General features: G+C 36.9%; 3 protein-coding genes across 3 annotated transcripts; 1 reads left to right on the top strand and 2 right to left on the bottom strand.

The window, feature by feature from the left end:
* Positions 1-791: 791 nt before the first annotated feature.
* On the top strand, positions 792-5,731 carry LOC147863731 (uncharacterized). Its single transcript, XM_087319306.1, has 16 exons — positions 792-1,037; positions 1,099-1,251; positions 1,321-1,470; positions 1,690-1,914; positions 2,005-2,114; positions 2,204-2,352; positions 2,787-2,902; positions 2,991-3,033; positions 3,104-3,195; positions 3,391-3,439; positions 4,158-4,273; positions 4,362-4,404; positions 4,476-4,567; positions 4,763-4,811; positions 5,215-5,285; positions 5,365-5,731. Exons 1-15 carry the CDS (start codon positions 792-794, stop codon positions 5,244-5,246), a joined length of 1,665 nt encoding a protein of 554 aa, XP_087175432.1. The 3' UTR covers positions 5,247-5,285; positions 5,365-5,731.
* A 2,017-nt stretch (positions 5,732-7,748) lies between these two features.
* LOC147863730 (protein WHAT'S THIS FACTOR 1 homolog, chloroplastic-like) lies at positions 7,749-9,435 on the bottom strand. The gene has a single exon (XM_087319088.1). The coding sequence runs from the start codon at positions 9,404-9,406 to the stop codon at positions 8,168-8,170; it is 1,239 nt and encodes a 412-aa protein (XP_087175214.1). The 5' UTR covers positions 9,407-9,435; the 3' UTR covers positions 7,749-8,167.
* Positions 9,436-10,710: 1,275 nt separating this feature from the next.
* On the bottom strand, positions 10,711-22,208 carry LOC147863729 (putative clathrin assembly protein At2g01600). The gene is made up of 15 exons (XM_087319435.1): positions 21,655-22,208; positions 21,005-21,074; positions 16,401-16,498; positions 14,780-14,921; positions 14,591-14,694; positions 13,555-13,647; positions 13,388-13,438; positions 13,237-13,302; positions 13,094-13,159; positions 12,905-12,985; positions 12,739-12,819; positions 12,438-12,617; positions 12,257-12,332; positions 12,067-12,173; positions 10,711-11,276 (listed from the first exon to the last, which is right to left on the bottom strand). Exons 1-15 carry the CDS (start codon positions 21,751-21,753, stop codon positions 10,899-10,901), a joined length of 1,692 nt encoding a protein of 563 aa, XP_087175561.1. The 5' UTR covers positions 21,754-22,208; the 3' UTR covers positions 10,711-10,898.
* Between the last annotated feature and the right edge of the window lie 474 nt (positions 22,209-22,682).

Below are 22,682 nucleotides of genomic sequence, written 5' to 3'. Positions count from 1 at the left end.
TGCTTGGAAAAAAATCTTAAGGCAGAGAATGGTTAAAGTTGTGCCTTCTATCGGTGGCAATTGGAAAGATAGTATTAGATGGTGGTTTTTAAGAGATTTTAACTAGTCCATTGATATTTTTCGCCAAGATAAGTTTTTACGGGGTATGATGAAGGCATGGTGGGACTTGAAACAGTACTTAGTCCAATCTCTACCATCATGTAAGGAGGAATAGTTGCGTCAACCCCTCATATTGAACCCACTATTTACATCAGAAGATGGGGTAATGTTAGGGAAGAGAACTAGGTTGAATTGGGCTGACTTTGATAAAGGTGAAGTTAAGTCAGTTGGGAATTGGCTGACTTTGTAGGGAAATTTGGGGAGGGAATATTATGTATTCAGAAATGGATAGAGTCTTTACAAGATCTTCCTTTCAACCTTCTCAAACTAGTATGTTTTGGTATGGTATGTTTTCATCCCTACATGTATTATTGGGGGTTAGGGATTATAAAAACTCTCATGAATGCTTGTACTTTAATGTTTTGTCTTGTGGACGACTGCATTCTCTCTTTGTGGAAGACGAAATTGTAACTCGAGGGAATAAGTTGCCTATTCGTGTATTATGGAAGAAAGATAAAAAATGGATATTGAACCCACATCCAAATGATGTAAACAATCTCTCTAATTTATGGGTCTATGAGACTAAGCCCATTGGTCGCCTTTTGTGGGATCCTAGTGAGTGGAAATGGCAAATCAGATTAGCGCAAGGAATGTTAGGTAAACAAATCCCATTCTTTCAGTATTCGGTAAAAATGGGTAGAGAAATGTTAAGGAGAGGTGTGATTGTTACACCAACAGCTTGTAAATTTTGGAGACTTGGTAATGTAATTGATTCTTGGTTGAATGCTTATTGGAAATGGTTATGGGCCATGCAAATTCCTAAAAAGGTCGTGTTATTTAAATGGTTGTTGATACATTATGCCATTCCTTTGAAGTCATGGATGCGAGGACATTGTCAGGATTTAAAATGTGACAGTTGTGGTTTTCCCATTGAATCGGTTTGCTAGAGCAGTTTGGAAAAGAATGTTGAGAATGTTATATCCTATTTATGGTAGGCAGGTGTACACATGGGGTTTTGTGAGATGGGGAAGATTGGCTAAGGAAATTCAAAACTATGAAAAGGAGTATGGTGAGTTCCTTCTCCTCTCCGATGGGAGACATGTATTGGAGATCTCGGATATTACATCAGTTCGTTGTTTGGAAGAGGATATGGTCTGGTCTACGATATCTTCTCTACTCGTTTGGGTATTGTGGAAGGCTAGATGTAAATGTGTATTTCAGAAAGTTAAACAGAATGCAGTTGACTTAGTCAAAGAGGTATGGTTAATGCTCATACACACTTTAAGAGGTCAATATGATGCAATAACTGGTGAGCCTGAGGTTGTGATTCGTAGACAACAACAGTTTCGAGAAATTTGGAAAAACGCTGAGGTTTTCATCTCTTTTTGGAGAAAGAATAAAGTGGAGATATGCTCCACAAAAGATGGGTTTTTCCACCCCCCCTCTTGGAACAACTTCCATCATGAGGGCTTCTGATACTTAGACTTTCTCCTTGACATTCTTCTGGTTCATGTGGATATTACGGTTGTAATATATTTTGTATGAATTCGTTGTATAAACTATAAATTTGGTTTATTGACTTTACAACAGGAAAATCAAAACCAAAATCTGACGAGAACAATTGCTTTGAAAGGCTCTACGCAGACTTTGAGCTTCCTTCAACGAAAAACAAAACAGAAGAATATGATGGCGATGGTGATGAATGACAGAAAGAAAGAAGACGATTATGACAAAGAAGACGATGAATATAAATCAGCCCAGCAAGCTCCTTCACCTTCACGAATCCATCCACGGTTACAAACACCTCCATCTCCAGTAAGAACAGTGCAAATTTCCTGTTAGAAACGAGGGTTCAAGTCGCCATATATGTGACCTTCACTAATAAGAAATCTTGAATCATAACAGGGACCTCATGGGCTGGATATGGTGCCAATGTATGGGGAAGCTGAGACACCAGATTCCCCCAGTTCCCCCCTCATTCAGTCTCCTAATTACTTCACCGAAAATGTTAGGAGGTAATACACCTTATTGTAAGCTTCATTTCGCACTGTTTCTGTCGCTGATGATAATCAACTGATATTATTCCATTTGAAATTCTATGCAGGCCAAACGAATCTCATAACTTTCATGTTTTTCACACCAGAAATGATCCTCAAATCAATTCATATGAGGATTCAAATCCAATTCGTGGAGGACAAGTTCATGACACAGAGCCACATTTACCTACTCTTCATGAAGAGAGTTATTCTGATGGTATACTTTAGAAAATTGATCTCTCCTGTGCTTTAAATTCTAGCACGGGGGTTTAATTATCGTCAAAAGAAAATAAAAAATCCTTTGAAAGGTCAGAATGAACATGGAGATTACTCTGAGCTATGCTTCTCTGTTTAAGTAATGGCATGCCTAGTTCTTTTGCTAATTTTTTATTATCAAATGTTGGTCCAGAATATGTTTGTTCTGCTGCTGATTCAGACAGTAACATCAAACATAGGGTTCCTATCTGTCAAGATGTCTTGAAACAGATTATTTGAAATAATGGTTTTTAATACTGAAAATCTGCTCATAGCTACGTTTTCCGTTGGCTTTGAGGTTTTGTCAATGATCATGCGAAACTGTATTCTTAATGTTGAGAGAGACAAAAAGATGAATTCATCACTTGTGTTACAAGAGTAATTTTTTTATTACAGAATCAGACCCTTTACCAGGTATTAAAGGTTTGCACATAATTGAGGAAGCAGTCCTTGGAAACAAAATTAGGGCAGTTGGTATTTCTATCAATGGTACTACGTTGTGTCACTTTCAGGTAGAAAATGTATGGTTGATTTTAATTTGATAGCGAAGTAGAATATTGACTAAATTGATTGCTATTTTTCATTGGTCTTTCTAAACAGTGGGTGCGGCACAACAAAGATGGGAGTTATCTCCATATTGCAGGTGTTATTTAACCTCTTTAATTAAAGGTGGTTTTCCTATCTAATATTTAAAGAGACTTTTTTTTTTACAGGTGCTGCAGAACCCGAGTATACTATTACTGCTGATGATATAGATACACGTCTGTCTTTGGAGTGCACTCCCATGGATGATAGAAACAGGAAAGTAAGGAAACTATCATTGCTATAAACAAAATGAAATTGAAATGCATAAGAATTGGTACATTCAATGATTATATTGATAACCACCCTATAAATGATTACAACACCAGTACGACAACGGAAAAAGTTCCATCACATGTATCGTATTTGGTCAATTTGTTTCAAATCAACAAATAACTTTCCATAACTTCCTTGGCAGGGAAATATGATTTCGGTCTTTGTCAACAATGGAAATTTCATAACTTTACGTAAGCATATGTTTTATTTCATACACACTTTACTTTCATGTAATAAATCCCTGTTTCTGACATATGATTAACTTTGTTGGCTCATTAAAAACTGTATGTGTATAAGGTATGGACAACAAGGTGCCTTAGACAATAATATTACCTGTATGAATACTTAGTTATTCTTAGCTCTATTGCTCATCTGAATAACGTGTGAACAATAAGCTGCTTTGTCATTGGAAAGGCATCGTGATGCCCGTACATTTTCATGAATTTTTCAGTAAAACAGGATTATGCTTGTACCTAGCCATTTGAGCATCTTTTAGTTTGTTTTTCTGCAGCTAACTGAATACTTACAAAACTCAATACCATTTTCTCCATGTTCTTTGAAATATAATATTGGGATTTGCAATGTTTATTTCAGAAGATGGCATTAAGGATCAGTAATGGCTTGCCTAGTTCTTTTGCTAATTTTTTATTATCAAATGTTGGTCCAGAATATGTTTGTTCTGCTGCTGATTCAGACAGTAACATCAAACATAGGGTTCCTATCTGTTTTGATGTATTGAAACAGATTATCTGAAATAATGGTTATTAATACTGAAAATCTGATCATTGCTACGTTTTCCGTTGGCTTTGATGTTTTGTCGATGATCATGCGAAACTGTATTCTTAATGTTGAGAGAGACAGAAAGATGAATTCATCACTTGTGTTACAAGAGTAATTTTTTTATTACAGAATCAGACCCTTTACCAGGTATTGAAGGTTTGCACATAACTGAGGAAGCAGTCCTTGGAAACAAAATTAGAGCAGTTGGTATTTCTATCAATGGTACTACGTTGTGTCACTTTCAGGTAGAAAATGTATGATTGATTTTAATTTGATAGCGAAGTAGAATATTGACTAAATTGATTGCTATTTTTCATTGGTCTTTCTAAACAGTGGGTGCGGCACAACAAAGATGGGAGTTATCTCCATATTGCAGGTGTTATTTAACCTCTTTAATTAAAGGTGGTTTTCCTATCTAATATTTAAAGAGACTTTTTTTTTTTACAGGTGCTGCAGAACCCGAGTATACTATTACTGCTGATGATATAGACACACGTCTGTCTTTGGAGTGCACTCCCATGGATGATAGAAACAGGAAAGTAAGGAAACTATCATTGCTATAAACAAAATGAAATTGAAATGCATAAGAATTGGTACATTCAATGATTATATTGATAACCGCCCTAGAAATGATTACAACACCAGTACAAGAACGGATTAAGTTCCATCGCATGTATCGTATTTGGTCAATTTGTTTCAAATCAACAAATAACTTTCCATAACTTCCTTGGCAGGGAAATATGATTTCGGTCTTTGTCAACAATGGAAATTTCATAACTTTACGTAAGCATATGTTTTATTTCATACACACTTTACTTTCATGTAATAAATCCCTGTTTCTGACATATGATTAACTTTGTTGGCTCATTAAAACCTGCATGTGTATAAGGTATGGACAATAAGGTGCCTTAGACAATAATATTACTTGTATGAATACTTAGCTATTCTTAGCTCTACTGCTCATCTGAATAACGTGTGAACAATAAGCTGCTTTGTCATTGGAAAGGTATCGTCATGCCCGTACATTTTCATAAATTTTTCTTTAAAACAGGATTATGCTTGTACCTAGCCATTTGAGCATCGTTTAGTTTATTTTTCTGCAGCTAACTGAATACTTACAAAATTCAATACCATTTTATGCATGTTCTTGAAATATAATATTGGGATTTTGCAATGTTTATTTCAGAAGATGGCATTAAGGATCAGTTATCTGAGTAGCTTGATTTTGGGCAAGCAAATTTCTCTGTGAAACTGGGGGTCAGTCTGCTACACACTACTGTTCATCCTTTTTTTTATAATGTTTTCGTTTAGAAAGAATTTATCTCATTATCTGTAGGTTGAAAGTTCTCAAGACAGTCCATTTGAGCCCGCTACCTTGATATTGAGACGATCTGGTTATGAGCTGAAAAAGTTAAATGGAAAGAAAGCTGTGTCTAATGAAAGATATGCAGCAAACCATTGAGCGTAAATTGTGAAGTGTATTCCCGTTTTTCAATAAAGCCAAATCTTTGCTTTGGACATATGCAGCATCATTTTCTAGTGTTCGAATATGATATAGCTGGTTATCGTGTTATTAGATTCAGATATTGGCTTAATGCTGCATCTTCCTCGTGCTTTTATTGGTATAAGTGACTCACAATGTGTGCAGCAAACCTTTGAGCATAAATTAATGTTTGATCTCATGAATTAATAAGCCAAACCTTTGCTTTTGGCATATGCCTCACTACTTCTGTTGTGCTGTAACAAACTTTGGTGATACAACATTGTATTTCAAAAATTACCTGTGAATGTGTTATGGAGTATTTTTAACATTATGGGTAGTAGTTTATAGGTGTGTAAAGATGGTCTCTTCTCATCAACAGGTATGTATGTAAATTGAATGATACAACTATTAAAAATATACTCTGATAATCCAAACTATCAATTGACAGTATGCTGTATGTTAGAGCATAGGATAATGATTATTATTTGTATTCGTAGACTCAATATTCTGGCATACCAATACATTGTTCTCATTTCTAATCAAAGTGTTTTGCCATATATTCTCCATGTTATTGACGTATTGGGCAAATGTCAGTGAGACGATTGTAGTGCTACGTTGTTGCTATCTCTTTTATGTGAAATCACTTTGCATGCCTGTAGATAGGTTGAGAGGTTCTGTTTTGGTTTTCCAAGTTCAATTTTAAATCTTTCGATTTTAATTTTTCAAAATTTTAAAGATTTATCTTAAAATGTCTAAAGTAGATTTAAAAAGGAAATGTTATTAAAAAATTATTCAAAAAACTATTTGAAAATTAAATCAAATGTCAACCTTAAACTGTCAAACTGTTTCAACCGAAAACCGTTAAAACCAATAAAAGCTCAAACCAAACCAAACCATTGTCGATTGCTAATATGGGAGCATAGATTGAACCATGCGTGATATGCGTGGTATTCGACATCCGCAATATTCGTAGTATTCGAGAATATAAAATTGCTCGAAGAATATTATAAAACCATTCGTTTATGGAAAATAAATTTACATAATAAAAATTATTCAATTCACTTAAAAAAAAAGGAAAAATCACCAATTAATAGAAAAATGGAAGGTCTTCAAAATCACACTAACATAAGAAAGAAAAGTTTTAATTAAAGCGATTATGAGCCCTTTTGATGCATCTGAATGGATGATTTTAGATGATTTTGTCTTTGACCTTTTCCTTAGAGTTCCTGTATTTGAAAGTATACTAGAGGTATGATTTTTTCCTTCTCTTTGTCCTTTTCTTAACTGATGCTTTGAAATGATGGAAGCAATTACTTCAGCTTGAGATTGATCTGAAGATCTTCCTGAAGCCTCACCGTGTGAAAAGCTCAGTGTCGTTCTTGATTTCTTGCTTTTTTTCATCTCTTTTGACTCGTCTGTCTTCTTATTCAAACAATAATTCTATCTGCAATCAATGATGAAGGATTCCTCAAGAAGTGGATTCATCTTCGATCCATGAATGCAAGTATTCTTTTCAACAAGATTTTACATTTTATCAAATTATTACACCATAGGATTCTTCAAGGAGCTTCTTGAACAAGCTTTCACGGGTCTGTACACGTGAATCACTCTTCAAGAATCTTCATCACCAAACAATGGAAGTGATCCACCAGATGCATCAACATAATGAATTCTGCATAACCTCTTCTCAGGGATCAAAGAAAGATCCAATCCATTATACATATGATTCTTCGACGAGATTTATCATTAAGCGATGGATTATTTCAGAATAAAATGAGACTCTGCATATAATGTATATAAACTCCTCTTTCACAGATCAAAGAGGAAATATAACTCTTAAAAATGTGAATGATTGCGAAGAGCTTCTTGATTGAGCCATGGAAGTGTAGAAGCTTCTTCATTTTCCATGGCTCAATGAAAATTTGTGATCCGAGGAGCCGATGTTTGATGTTGTTCCCTGTTGATTGCTGATTGCTATTCCCGGCAGAGCTCTTCTCTATTCGCTACTCGTCGAATGCATTTTTTCAAAAAAAAAATTAGGGAAAAAAAAGGGGAAAAAAAAAGTTAACGAATATTGGAAGAAATATTCTTATACGTATTCGTTGGTATTCGTGGGGGAGGCCCCACGAATGCGAATATCTCAATCTATGTATGGGAGTCATCTTATTTCTCAGTTTTGCAAGTAAAGCTCACAGCATCAAACTCAAATTGTACTATTGGTCTTCATAAACACAATATGAAAGTACAAACTTTGTTATACAGGCTTCCATTCAAAGGCCTGAATCAAATATTGAGATTCTGTTTTATAAGAGATTACATGTTCTAGAATGGATGCTGATGGTTTTGTGAATACATGTAATTAAAGTCAAAAACAAAATACGGTCATATATTCTGCATATTAATATCATCCATTAAAAGTAGCCATTTAAGGTCCTGGGTGAAAGATCCCATGTCAACTAGAAGGCTAGTATTCCAGTAAAGAAGAATTGCCACATCCCTTCACATCTCTTCAATGAAAAGGGTCCTCAACTTTACATTAGTATAGTTTAATCACCACTTGAAAAGAAAATTCTTTTGGTGTGCATTCCCTTTTGCTTAATGACCAGGTGAGCATATGTAAAGACGATTATTCTAGTTTGTGAACATATTGGCAGCCTCACTCTCTCCTTGCTAGACCAGGTATTTTGGCTGCAACATGGGGTAGTAGCATAAGTTGCTTGAACTTCTCATTTATCTCTAGCTGAGGAGCTTTCTTTATCAAATGTGCTACTTTCTTGGGATGATCCATAGCTCTATAAGCCTCTTTTAAGAAGACAGGATGCATATTACCCTTCTCAGCCACATAGAAAATGGCATAGTGCTTATGAACAAAATAAAGAAGCCTACAAGGAAGTAAAAGTTGCTTCCGTACTACATCCAAAACCTCAACACTACTCATATTTTCTAAGGTAAGGCTTAAAAACTCATGAAGCACTGCAACAGCTCGCTTACCATATTGCAAAGACATCGAGTTAGTTCCTTCAGGATTCTCATATGGAGAGATGAAAGGTAATTCTTGCCATTTGTTCATCTCTTGCCTTTGGTTCAACCCTGGGCGGTGGCCATGTGCATAGTGAAGCTGGAAACCGAAAGGTAATTTTTTTCCCGTTTTGCTATGCAAAGGATTTTCATGTAGGTCTAATTCTCTCATAGTTATTGCTAAGGAGTCATCCCATTCTGTAAGCTCAAGATATGTTATACCCTCTCTTTCCACAACCTTAAAGAATTGTGGATATTCATGAATGAACTTTGATCGAAAATCAACTGGAAGCCAAAGCTCGCGGTTGAGAAGACAAAGATGATCCAAAGCCAATCTTTTATCAACACACATCATCAACAACTTTGCAACTTTTTCAGCTAAAATGGGCTTATACGAATTCATAACCTCTTTTTCTTCATCAACAAGAGCTTTAGCTTCATCAGTAAACTGAACAAAAGGTCTCTCCCAAAGAGGGTGGTTTGAAATCTTAAAGATAGACGGATACTTCCCCAAAAGGTGAACGGCTTTTCTTTGCATCATGAATCCATTTGAATCGACATCTCTTCCAAGCTCAGAAGCTTCCATGGATGGGAAAGGATGATTCGCCAAAACTTTCTTCAGAATCAAAACTCGCTGCAGAGCTTTCTGGCTTTGTATAAGGTTTTGGAAGCTTTGAACATTATTTCTTCGTTGCATCTTCTCGAGTATCATCTTTCGCCTGCAGGAACGAGGTCCTGGCATACTTTTGAAGCATCTCACCTGCATAACATTCCATGATTGATCGACAAAAGAAGAAGAAGAAGAAGGGATATTATATCGAAGATTGCAAAGTATCTGCTGCTTGCATCTCAGATTAGCCACAGCCACCATGACCATTGGGTTCAACAACCATGAAGCATTGGGTCTTCTTGTTTCTGAGTGTGAGTGTGTACTCATAAGTTCACATGAAGGTATGGTTGCAACATGCTCCCATCACAAATTGCTAGGCGATTATAAATATAGCTTCTCTTTATTTATATAAAGAGTCAAGACAATACTTTGTAGCCACCTTCGTTGGTTTCAAAAATATTGATACCTCCGAAAGTAAGAGTTCTTCAAAGATTGGGATCTCTTCAAAACTAAAATGTTCAAGAATTGAATTGAGGTTTTTTTATGGGTAGTTTTGAATTTTAATGTTAGATAGATAGTAGGGTTAAGCGAGACAGACAGTTTTTGTATTTGCATTGAATGTTTTAAGCTTTAACTTAATTAGTCGCTTGTACATTGTAGAAATAATGGCTCCATTACCTCTGAGAAATGCTAAATATTGCAAATCAAACCATTAGAGCAAAACAAATCTTTCATTTTAGCAAAAAATCCTTCTTCTTCCATAGAGGTGATCAATCACTATAGTGACGATATGCTTCTTAATATGAATAGATCTAGATTTCCTGATTTTAGATAGCATGTCAAGCCTTCCAAGTGGAAAAGCTGAGTACTTCATATATGCCACATGCACTTGCCCTATCCTTCCACACATGTTCAATAGGGGCTTGTTAGAGAGTCTTCTCAACACATGGATCATGCACACAATTGTGCTTATCCATGAGCCAATTATCCCCTCCAACCAATGGATTGGTAACACACAAACCAAACTTTATAGAGTGATATTTGAAGCAAAAATCAACACTTACATTGAGGTCAAAGAGATGCAAGCCCCAATCCAAGCCTTCTCTATCATCACCACATCCTTACGTTACTCGCATTATGTTGCCTCGTCGAGCACTATATGACAAAGATGATCCAAAGGACATTTCCAAGAGCCCCCACCAAAAAATGATTATTTGAAACCATGGTCACCTTCCCACCAAAAGGGGGTTCACCGACAATTGCCTCAACATCAAGAACGTACCCTTTTGATGTTACACCCCTCTCCAAAATGATGGAAGACATGAGGTATTGCAGCAAGATTTCGGATATATATGCAAAAGACTCTAATCACACCGAGGAAGATAGACTACAAATATAATTCATGAACTTTAAGCATGGATTCATAGAGAAACAAAAGGACAACTCAGAATTCGCTTCAGGATGATTTACTTTAAACTGATTTTGGCCTCTGGTAGACATTTTCATCATGTTCTTTCGCACTACTAATTCTCCAATTCCTATAGTTTCCCGTCTATTTTTTGGTACAAAAGAACAGAAAACTAGCTTTTATTGAATACAAACATGATACATATATCCTTAATCTTCTGTTGCAAAATGGACAAAATAAGAATCCTTTGGCCAGGAAAGGAAATGGGCAAGGTCTTATATCATATAAAATCATAGTGCATATACAACCAAATATAGGGTATACCCAAAATGCTCCTTTCTCTCTTTTGTTCTATAATAAGCCTGGATTGCCAAATGGGTTGTGTTGATATTGCTGTTGAGTATCGTATGGGAAATTCACAGCATACGGATTACCAAATGGATTGGATCCCAATGGCGTAGCCATAACTTGTTGTTGTTGCAATAAGTTTTGTTGTAATAGCATTGCTTGTTGTTGATGGGCCATTGCTGCCATTTGTACATTCGGTGGTGGAGCAACATTGTTAGATGCGCTAAAAGGATCCTGAACCATACCAGAATATGAATTCAATCTGGGATCAAATGGATTGTTTACTCCCCCATAGTTATTTGTTGAAGTTGAATATGGAGCACGTCTCATTGCAGCGTCATCATATAAACTATCCAGAGTAAGCTGGTCAAATCCTCCACCCTGGAAGAGAAGAATAGCAAGAATGAAACCAGATGGACTTGAACATAAATTGGAAATAAATCTTAAATAATGCACTCCCTGCAATGGTTTTTTTTGTTTCCTTTTAGCGTATCATCATGTTATAACAGAACTCTTACCATCTCTTGGCAATCCAGTACGTTTTTTACCCTTCTGATCAATACTAACTAAAAGAAGTCATTTGTGAGAAGAGTCATAGAAGCTTAATGGCTGAATTTTAAAACTATAGGCTTTTTTACTAAGAGAGTTCATATTTGTGGGAACAGTCACACAATCTTAATAGATCTTTTTATATGCTTAAATTTGAGATATATTCTGGAGTCCCATATTAGCATCTGCCAGTACCATCTGTAGAATGTAGACGAGAGTGTAAATTTCTCTTTAAAACATGATCAGAATAAAATTCATCTACAAAAACCACATATAGTTACAAAACCAGCAGAAAACCAAGATTCCAACTTCTAAATTTGAAGCTGAGTAAGATATGGCTTTCTGCTTAGTTCAGAGATGCATTATCATTCATGGTGCATGAACCCTGCTGTCCCTTCCAGAAATGGATCAAACATAACATTACAAGGCTATGTGATTATGGTTGGAAATGATGAATTAAGGATTATGGGAAACACATTCAGAACCTCTTCAAAGTTAGAAAATATGAGAAGTTAGGGTCACCATAATTATGTACTACAAATCGCTAGTTGTGTACAGTGGGAAGATTGAAGATAAGAAATTTCAGAAGTCCATAATAGTTGTATAAGAGTAGTTTTATTACCAGTTTGCTATTCTTTAAAGCACTGTCATTGCTGCTTGGCACTATGGCTAGCTCCCAACCCGTAATATCAGCAGTTAAATTTGGCGTTGAATTACCATTTGTTGTACCTGTCTAGCTTGTGTTAAACTATCGTTCGCAAAATGAGCATTGAGAATACAAGCTCAATACATGCAAGAGACTAGATTACAACCTGATGGAACAATGGCAAGGGCTAAGGCATTGCTTTCTTCGAGGGCCGAAGCATCAGCATGAAATTCACCAAGCCCCTGAAATTCATTTCTAAATATCAAATTTCACACTCCAAACTTACTGCAACAGAATCCTACAAGCATCAATGTAGGAACATTATGAACGATTTACAAGGTACTTGCCAAAAGATCATTGTTTTCAGGAAAAAGTCCATTTTCTTTCTTAGGCAGCGGGGTAAATGGAAACGCATCAGCAGCCACAGCACTCTCTTGGGATACCGGTAATGGCTCTGGTTCTGGTTCATCTCCTTTTTCATAGTATGTAATTCGTAATCTAGTCATTGGGACCTCATCATTATAGTCCTGAACAGAAAAAAGAAAACAATCTATTGAATCCATAGTATGAGGCAGTTAAAATATACAGTTGGTATTTCATTCTCAAGGAAATAAAATTAGCCCAAAGGAATCCCAGAAGTTGATTTACCCCGATTTCCTTCGGTACCATCATCAAGCGAGGAGCTTCCTTCACATAATCTTCCATGGTTGCTAGGAAGGATTGAGGTGGCTGTTTGGAATTTCGTTATGAAGATTTCAGGCCAATTTGTAGAAAAGAGAATTGAATCAAAAACTTTAGATTTCCTAATGCTCACCTGTGCAAGGGAAGGAAACTGGAAATTGCGAGCCAACTCCAAACTCTTACAAATCTCATAAAAGTCAGATAATTTATCTGTCTATCAAAGACAATCCCAATGCTTATTTATCTCATCATTATCATCAATCTGTGCATGATATATTCCATGCTAATAGGACAATTGGAATAAAACAGTTATGAATGAAACCTGTTGTGCAGCCTTCTTATAGATATCCAAGGCTTTCATAGCATCATGTCGTTGCATTTCAAAAAACTGTATAAAAGACATTGTTCAGCTCTTATAGACTCTACATGCTTAACTCAGAACCACAAATTAATAGGTGGTTTTACCTTGTCTAGCAGGTTGATTATTCCATCATTGATTGCACAATACAACTTAAAGCTCTCCTTCAATACCTGATTCGCAATTAAATAGTCATTCACTAGAATGCTACCAGCAAGCTTTCATTTTTCATAAACCACAAATGGACATTGATCATACCAAAGCAAGTGCATACTGGATTATATAGTTTGTCAGAGATGCTCCTTCAGGCTAAAACAAAAAGTAGACCTAGTTTAGGATTACAACATCATGTCTTACTTAAATCCTGATAATTACTTACCAACATTGTATTTCCAAATATTTGAAAAAATTTAACCTCTACATACCTGGCATCCTATCAGACGGTGTAACAATTGTTGTAAGGCTGGCAACTGTTCCAGGAGATCCTCTGTCTGAAGAGTTCTTGTTCTGCTATGAGCCTGGGTACCATTGAGTTGTCATAAGACAAAGAAATTGAAAATTACACACACATACCCTTTCACAGGGTTTGTTCTCAACAAATGGTTTAAATAAAGTTGCGTCTAGATTGGTTCTCCATCGACTCTACCAGATTATGATGTCTCAATTCTTTTAGAATTGTAAATCCTTCAGAATCAGAATGCTTTTCTGAGGATACCTAGATATCCTGTGTTAGGATAAATTGTTCTATGCTCATTTATACTTTTCTAATCTTGGATTCAGTGATCATCTCAGAAGGTCTAATTGAAAATTTGTGTGATATTTTGTACAGGATATGTTGGTTGTTAAAATGATGTCAAACTTACCAAGTGTGATAATGGTGAAAACATAAATTACCACTTGGAATCTGCTGATTACAAGGCAACTGAAAGATCCAGTACTTAGGGTCACATAATGCTGAAAGGAATAACCGTGCCTCTACGGGCTAATATGTTAACGCATTGAGACCTCCCTAGCATGAATAAGGTAAGGATGGAAAGTGTGAGCCCATATAATTTATAAAATATTGCATATTACTGATGTCAAGTAAATGTCTGGCACAAAGCTACATTGTCGCCCAGACCAGGAAGACATATCTCTTAATACTTATCACGTACCAATTAAATATTGCATATTATTGATGTGTCAGGTAAATGTCTGGCACAAAGATACATTCTCACCCAGACCAGAAGACATATCTCTTATCACGTACCAATTTGGATAAATTTTTCTTTTTGCATGTAAAAACTTGTAGGTATCTACCAAGCAGAAGATCACTGGGAGTTAAACCATCATTTTACACCCGACTTTTGATGGTGCGGTTCATCATCCTTGAAGATATTGGTGAATCAAGATGGCGATACCAGCCTTCAAAATTTGTTGAACACATTTCAAAGTACAAATGTAACCAAAGGTAACACTCACTTGAATTCGTTCTGCTTCTATATCATATCTCAGAATACGGAGACATTCCAGTTTCTCCTCCAAATAGAGAGCATATGTTCTCACCCAAGCAGAGTAGTCCCAAGCTAAAACGAAAACCAAGCATCTCTTAGCTTAAAAACGAGTCAAATTTTCTGCAATAATATTAAAGTCAAACCTTGCAATCCATACCATTTGGACTTGATTCATCCTTGAAGTTTGATAAATTTAATACACGTCCTCTACTACTGGTAAAGCTGCTTATTTCTTCTTTGAATGCTGGATCCCCTTCTCTCAAAAGTCTATGAATCACAATTAGAGCTTTCAGTGCAACCTGCAAAATGCATCATTGTCTTAAGTTAGTTCATTTACAGATACATTCATTCAACAGAACTGAGAGTATGGTGTCGCTCCTCAAGCAAAAATAAAAATATCTCCAAAATTTCCTATCACTTAAGAGTATTTCATGGTACCACCAAATACATCTTGAAAAAACCACACTAGCACAGTATAGATTTACATATCCATAATATGTAATACTTCAGGTACATTTGCAGAAGTACTAAAACAATTATAGAGCTTCATTTGTAAACTCAACAAAATTGAACATTTTTTTTCTAAATTAATGGTGCATAAGACAGCATTGATTTCATATGTCTGAAATCCTTGTGTAACCTTACTTTTAAGTAGAGTTACTTAGGTCAGAGCAAGGCCCAATTAGCTCAGAGAGGACCACCGAGACAGCATTAAACAATCATAGAGGAAACAGATACCTTCCCTCACCAACATGCAAGGATATATCAAATGGGCTCGATACCTTCTCTCGCCAGCATGAGAGAAACTAATGGGGCATATGGCCCTTAGCTTGAGGGTCATTGGCTGGAATATCTTTAATTAAGAGAAGAGAGGCCAGATGCTATCGTGACAAAGAGTTAACCAGATTTGAGCATGTAATGTTTGAAAGTACATGTATAAATCGCATGCTTCATGGCATTGGTGATAAAGCAAGTTGCAGACATCCACAAGAATTAAATTTTTTAGCAGTTTTAATAATAAGGTTCTCATGACATTATAATTTTGGGGTGGATGTTCACAACCACCGTTGCAAATTTATTGCAATAGGTAATACCATATAACTTCCTGTCTACTTATCATAGTAATCCATTTCACTTTCTTCAGCCTCCCACTAAATCCATGTGTTTAATAATATTTATTTCTACAGGAATGTTAGTAAATTGAGTTGGGCAATTTATTAACTTGACTGCCTTAAATACCCAGTATCAAGATGTATGCTTCACCTGGAGTCTCAGATGTTTCAAATAAGCATGCATGTGCACTGAAGTCTAATTGTGATTCCACTGATGTCCACTGATGATAAGCAATGCATGTGCATGCACACCTGGAGTATCAAGATGTATGCTTCACCTGGAGTCTCAGATGTTTCAAATAAGCATGCATGTGCACTGAAGTCTAATTGTGATTCCACTGATGTCCACTGATGATAAGCAATGCATGTGCATGCACACCTGGAGTATCAAGATGTATGCTTCACCTGGAGTCTCGGACATCAGAGGACATCACAATAAGTCTATGAAGTTTGGAGCACAGATTCCACTGATGTCCACTGATGATAAGTATGCATGTGCATGCACAGATTGATTGCTCACTCATCCAACATTCTTCTTAATGGAACTCATTGCATAACAGTAGTATGAAATGGTTTAATTTATACAAGAAGAACTTGAAGAATGTGATGTAGGTAGTAAACGAAATCTTTTGAAAATAAAAACTACTTCAGTTTTGAAAAACATACCGTCCAGTTGTGAGTTCTAACAAGCCTTCTCGCAAGTGCTTGCAAACAGTATGCTGAATCTGATCTTGGCCTTGAAGCTGATGTAGCTAAAAATATGGCTGAAACATATTCCATAAGATCTCTCTCTCTCTCTCTCTCTCTCTCTCTCTCTCTCTCTCTCTCTCTCTCTCTCTCTCTCTCTCTCTCTCTCTCTCTCTCTCTCTCTCTCTCTCTTGATCGGGCAATGGCAATTTGCCGTGCACGTAGGCCCCGGCCCCATGGACCACGACCCCGACACCCTTGTCATCGACAAATAAAAGCCATTATCTCCCGCCATCGTAGGTGCTTCCCTCGCTTTGGAGACATTTCCATTCTAGATCGACCTATGATAGAGATCTTTCGGAGACAAAGGCTACAATACACCTAACTTGAGAATCTCGCATGTGCCAAAAACCAGATTCTCTCGTCTCTTTTCTCTTCATCTTATTTACTTTTATATTTATTGTGTAATATTTACTTTATTTTGATTTGTTCTCAAAGACGAGAAAACATTTAAGATGTAATCTCTTATTCGGTCTTATAGGCCATTTTGGCCTCTTAAAAGACGTTAATATATCTTTCTTTCTTCTTTCTTTCTTTCTCTCTATACCTTGGACTTTCCCCACCTAAATATGACCAAAGTGAAAAAGAATAGGGTGATCCGAACTGATATTATTAACTTGGAAAACAAGATAACATGGATCAGCCCCAAAATACCACTTGGTACAAAGATGGCCCACTATAAGATGCACTTCTTACATACATCGGAGGATGGATTCATCATCAGGCCACCTTATATGGACATACATCTATCCTATGTGCTGCATAGTGTGATAGGGCAGCTAAGAACTTCATCACATCAGCTACAGATTGAGGTAGGCAGATATACACAACTACCTCTAGAAGAGAGAATTTGTCAATTGTGTCATCAAGGAGTGGAATCCGAGGAACACTATGTTTGTCAATGTAGCGTCTTTTATGAAATCAGAGGGAGATACTATTGCCTCTTTAAACAAGGCTTTGGCCCACTACGCAAGGTAATGGAATATGAGGACAAAAAGATGCCTAGGACTTTTCTTGCTCGAGCTCAAGAGACATCGGGAAAAGTTGTTGAAGAATACAACCACACAAGCTCATCCACAAAGAACAATCACAACTTTCTTTAGCTCCATCACTCCTAATGCTAGAAGTCAACCCCAGGATACAGAAATGGGATCCAGATCAGGATATAACAAAGGGGTTACGATTGATCGGGCAATGGCAATCTGCCATGCACGTAGGCCCCAGCCCCATGGACCACGACCTCGACACCCTTGTCATCGACAAATAAAAGCCATTATTTCCCGCCATCGTAGGTGCTTCCCTCGCTTTGGAGACATTTCCATTCTGGATCGACCTATGATAGAGATCTTTCGGAGACAAAAACTACAATATACCTAACTTGAGAATCTCGCATGTGCCAAAAACCAAATTCTCTCGTCTCTTTTCTTTTCATCTTATTTACTTTTATATTTACTTTATTTTGATTTGTTCTCAAAGACGATAAAACATTTAAGATGTAATCTCTTATTCGGTCTTATAGGCCATTTTGGCCTCTTAAAAGACGTTAATATATCTTTCTTTCTTTCTCTCTCTCTCTCTCTCTCTCTCTGAAATCTGACAAACACTATGTTTGTCATTGTAGTGTCCTTTATGAAATACGAGGGGGATACAATTGCCTCTTTAAACAAGGCTTTGGCCCACTGCGCAAGGTAATGGATGATAAGGACCGATGGTGCTTGGGATTTTTCTTGCTAGAACTCAAGAGACACAGGGAAAAGTTGTTGAAGGACAATAGAATAGACACACAATCACAACTTTATTTACCCCCATCACTAATACTAATGGTACAAGTCAATCAAGGGCTACTCAAATGAGCTCCTGACCAGTACGTAACAAAGGGGTTACAATAGATTGGGCAATAGCAATTTGTCGTGCACATAGGCCCCAGCCCCATGGACCACAATCTCACCACCCTTGTGATTGACAAATAAAGGCCATTATCTCCCGCCATCGCAAGTGTTTCCCTTGCTTCAAGACCTCTCCATTCTAGATCGACCTATGCTAGAGATCTTTTGAAGGCAAAAATTACAATATATCTGACTTGAGAATCTTACATGTACTAATAACAAGATTCTTTCGTCTCTTTTTATCTTATTTACTTTTTTTTACATCGTGATTTGTTGCTCTCAAATATGAGACAACACTTAAGATGTAATCTCTCGTTTGGTCTTATAGGCCATTTTGACCTCTTAAAATATGTTAATATATCTTTCTTTCTTTTTCCCTCTCTCTCTCTCAGTATGATAAATCTGATCTCAGCCTTGAAGTTGATGTAGCTAAAAATATGGCTGAAACATATTCCATAAGACAATGAGCCCTCTCTATCTATCTATCTATCTCTCTATCTATCTATCTATCTATCTCTATAGATATATAGGGAGATGCACAAAAGCTTATGATGGTGCCCATACAAATATGGAGAGTGCTTCATGCCATGAGAAAACCAAGTGTTGGAACACATGAAGACTAAGATGAGAACGTAGGATAGATCCCTGTTATTTTGTTTTCCAAGTTGATAATATCAACTTGGGTCACTCTATTATTTTCCACTTTGATCAGTTTAGATGGGGACAAATCCAAGCTTTATCAAAACGGGGGTAGTACATTTATGCTTATGCCATCTTCAGCCCCACACATCTCTTGGTAGGAAGATGGCCCACTATAAGACATTTTTTAAATACATCAGAGAATGGATTTATCAATAGGTTCTTTTATATGGGTGTACATTCATCCAATATGTTGTGCAGTGTGACCCAGCAGTTGCAAGCTTCTTCACATCAATCAGAGACTGAGGTAGGCAAATATGCATGAATACCTCTAGAAGAAAGAAATTGTCGATTGTGTCATCATGAAATCTAAAGACCACTAGATTGTCATTGTACTGTTTTTCATGAAATACGAGGGAGATATAATTGCCTCTTTAAGGAAGGCTATCCCACTATGCAAAGTAGTGGAACATGAGGATCAACAAGGCCTAGGGGTTTTCTTGCTAGAACTCGAGAGATAAATGGAGAAGTCATTGAAAGACCACAATACAACCACACAAGGTCATCAGCAAAGAACAATCACAACTTTGTTTAGCCATGTCACTCTTATTCATGGTAAAAGTCAATCAAGGGCCACACAAATGGGCCCCCAACCAAGACATTGCATAGGGGTTACAATAGATTGGGCAACAGAAATTTGTCGTCGGGACCGCAATCTCACCATCCTTGTCATTGGCAGATAAAAAACCATAGGTTCTTCCCTCACTTCCAAGACCTCTCCATTTCGGATCAACCTATGCATAAAAATCTTTCAAAGACCTATGTTCATTCACAATCTGTCTCCCGTGGACGTTAAAAATATATCTATCTCTCTCCCGTGGAAATGCAATATTGCTTGGAGACTTCAAATTAAAGAAACATGCAACCATCCTCTTCCATGATACTTCAGAGGAAATGCTGCAAGAACTTGATTCTGCAAAGTTGGGCTTGAGTAGGTGATTACTAGATCCTACAGATAATGCATTAAGTATGGGGGATATTTTCTGGAGGATCTGCTCATGGACAGGACATTTTGAGTAGTCTAGACAGATATCCACTAAAGTAGCAATTTTACTTTCCTACAGCCACACTAGTGCCTAATATACATGCTCTCTTAGTATCAGCCGAACTCATTGGTTTAGGAATGGATCATGCATAGTTATCCTTAAAGTGGCTTCATTCCATCCCAACGATCTCCTTTTACATAGTATATCTCAGACAAGGAAATTGATTCGTTGAGGTAGACCAGACCCTCATGGACTGGATATTTTGAATGGTTTTGCTTGCCTTCTACATAGGCATGGCACAAGCACAGTGGATTATATTCTGGCTACAACCACATCAGTGCCTTCTATACATGATTTCTCAGCGTCAGCCAAACCCATTGGTGTAGCACTGGATTGTGGACAATTATTCTTAAAAATGGACTCAACTACACTAGAAATCTAGCTCAAGTGAATTAAGACCATTGTCTGGAGTACACTATGGACAAGTAGATTGTTGTGGTGCACACGCTCAACTGGGATTACAATTGGTAGGAAGAAAAACAGCTGGTACCATCATGACTGCAGAGAGATGAGAGTCCCAGTTCACAGAGACATAGCTCAAATGTTGTCTGATCTCCATCTCACTCAATGTGAAATGGGTAATTGGCAAACGGGCAATTCCCCCTCTGCCTATGCAATGTCACAGCTTGCAAAATGAAACCCCAGAATATGAATTCCATACTGTCATTGTGCGCTCCCAACTCTTCACAAAATCATTTCACAAAATACTCCCCATTGCGTTCACCATCAATAACAAAGGTGATCCATCAGAAGACTCTCACAACCTCACCAAAGCCCATGTGATAATTTCCTCATATTCAATTCAGTGGTCCATATTTGGCACAACCTTTTATTTACCTAATCTCTAAGTCAACATGCATGATCACACTAAAATAGGCATACATGAACTTGCCTTGCAAATGTTTGTCCTTGGGAGGGCATTCAACATGATTCGTAGCTTTGACGATTGCTATCTCCAAATCCTACACAAGAAAGTTTGGATTACAGAATACACTCCAACCAATGGAAAGTGTTCAGGAAATCCAACTGACAAAAACTTTGAAATATATGCATTTACAACAAAGCCCAATTAATAGAAAGCTTTGAAAAGCCAATAAAAACATTTTATAACAGGAAAGCTTTGAAATGTCAACCAATTTATCTAAAATGTTTTGAAACATTGCACTCACAAAAGAAATTCAACAAATGGGAAACTTTGAAATGGTAGAAAAAATGTTTTGAAGTAAAGAAATGTTTGGATGTACAAACAAATAGAAATTATTTTACGAGAAAACGCAAAGGTTGGATTTTAAATAGGAAGTTTTTTTAAATGGAAAGGTTTGAAATAGTAGAAACACATTTCAAAGGTTGGTCTTCCTTATTATGGAAAGCTTGAAATAGGCAAAAATATATATATGGTTTATTGATTTTACAACAAGAAAAACAAAAGGAAAGTTTGACGAGAACAATTGCTTTGAAAGGCTGTGTTTATAATGTGCACTCAAAAACAAAACTTTGAAATGACAAAAGGAAAATGCTTAAAAGGAAAAATACAGCAAGTACCTTAAATTCACTGTTAACCTTCGCTAGGCTGACAGTTGTGGTATCTTTGAGCGCTCCAAGAGCTCTACGCAGACTCTGCTGAGTAGCTCCACCAGCCATTACTCTCACTTTGAGCTTCCTTCAACGAAGAAGAAAGCAGCAGAATATGATGGTGATGATGATGAATGAGAGAAAGAAAGAAGACGATTATGAAGAAGAAGACGACGATGATGAGAAAGAAGAAGATGAATATGAAAATGATGAGGATGATGACGACGAAGATCTTTTCTGAGCTTTACGCATCAAATTATTTGCCTTCACCTGTTTCTCGTCTTTCTTCTTTCCTTCCTTGTGAAGCTTTCCTATCTCCGATCTGATGACCATCCAGAACTTTCTCTGGGATTCTCACTGCTGCTGGAGATTTCAGAAATCTGCTCAATCTCTCTTTCTCTCTCTCTCACACTCTGTGCTTCTGTCTCTAACGATTCTCTGCGCGATCGGATCCTACGAAGCAACAAAGCTTCCTTCACACACACAAAAAAAAAACCCAATTTCTTCCCTCCTGTTGGAAAATACCTGCGCATACATACGTATACGACTACATATGCAAGTGCGTATACGTATTCGTATTCGTATACGTATCTAAATACGATACGACTGAGTATACATACGCTCATCAATTCCCCAAAAATACCCCTTTCTCTTTCTTTTCTCTCGTTTTCTTTAATTACCGAAATACCCCTGACGTTCAAATTCCATCCAAAAAAATACCCCTCCTTTTTCTCTTTCAATTACCACACAAACATACATACATACATACATACATACTTGAGCATACCGTGTCATACGTATACAGAGAGCTGATCCCAAACTTGGTAAGAGTCAATGATTGGTGTATCGTTAGGAGTTCACTCTCACCCTCCGTGGACGAGCCTTACGGGAAAACACCATTGTCCATTCACCCAGAATGCAATCAATAAGATTGGTAATCGTCCATCAACTTCTTGTTGACTCAATTTAGTAAGTTCATGTAGGTTTACAATAGTCTA

The sequence above is a fragment of the Azolla caroliniana genome, unplaced genomic scaffold, assembly GCF_043228905.1.
Source record: "Azolla caroliniana isolate FFs.n. ecotype wild unplaced genomic scaffold, voAzoCaro1.0.p SCAF_5, whole genome shotgun sequence".
Lineage (NCBI taxonomy): Eukaryota > Viridiplantae > Streptophyta > Polypodiopsida > Salviniales > Salviniaceae > Azolla > Azolla caroliniana.
The sequence above is the reverse complement of the archived record's forward strand: the minus strand, read 5'-3'. Positions and strand labels throughout refer to the sequence as shown.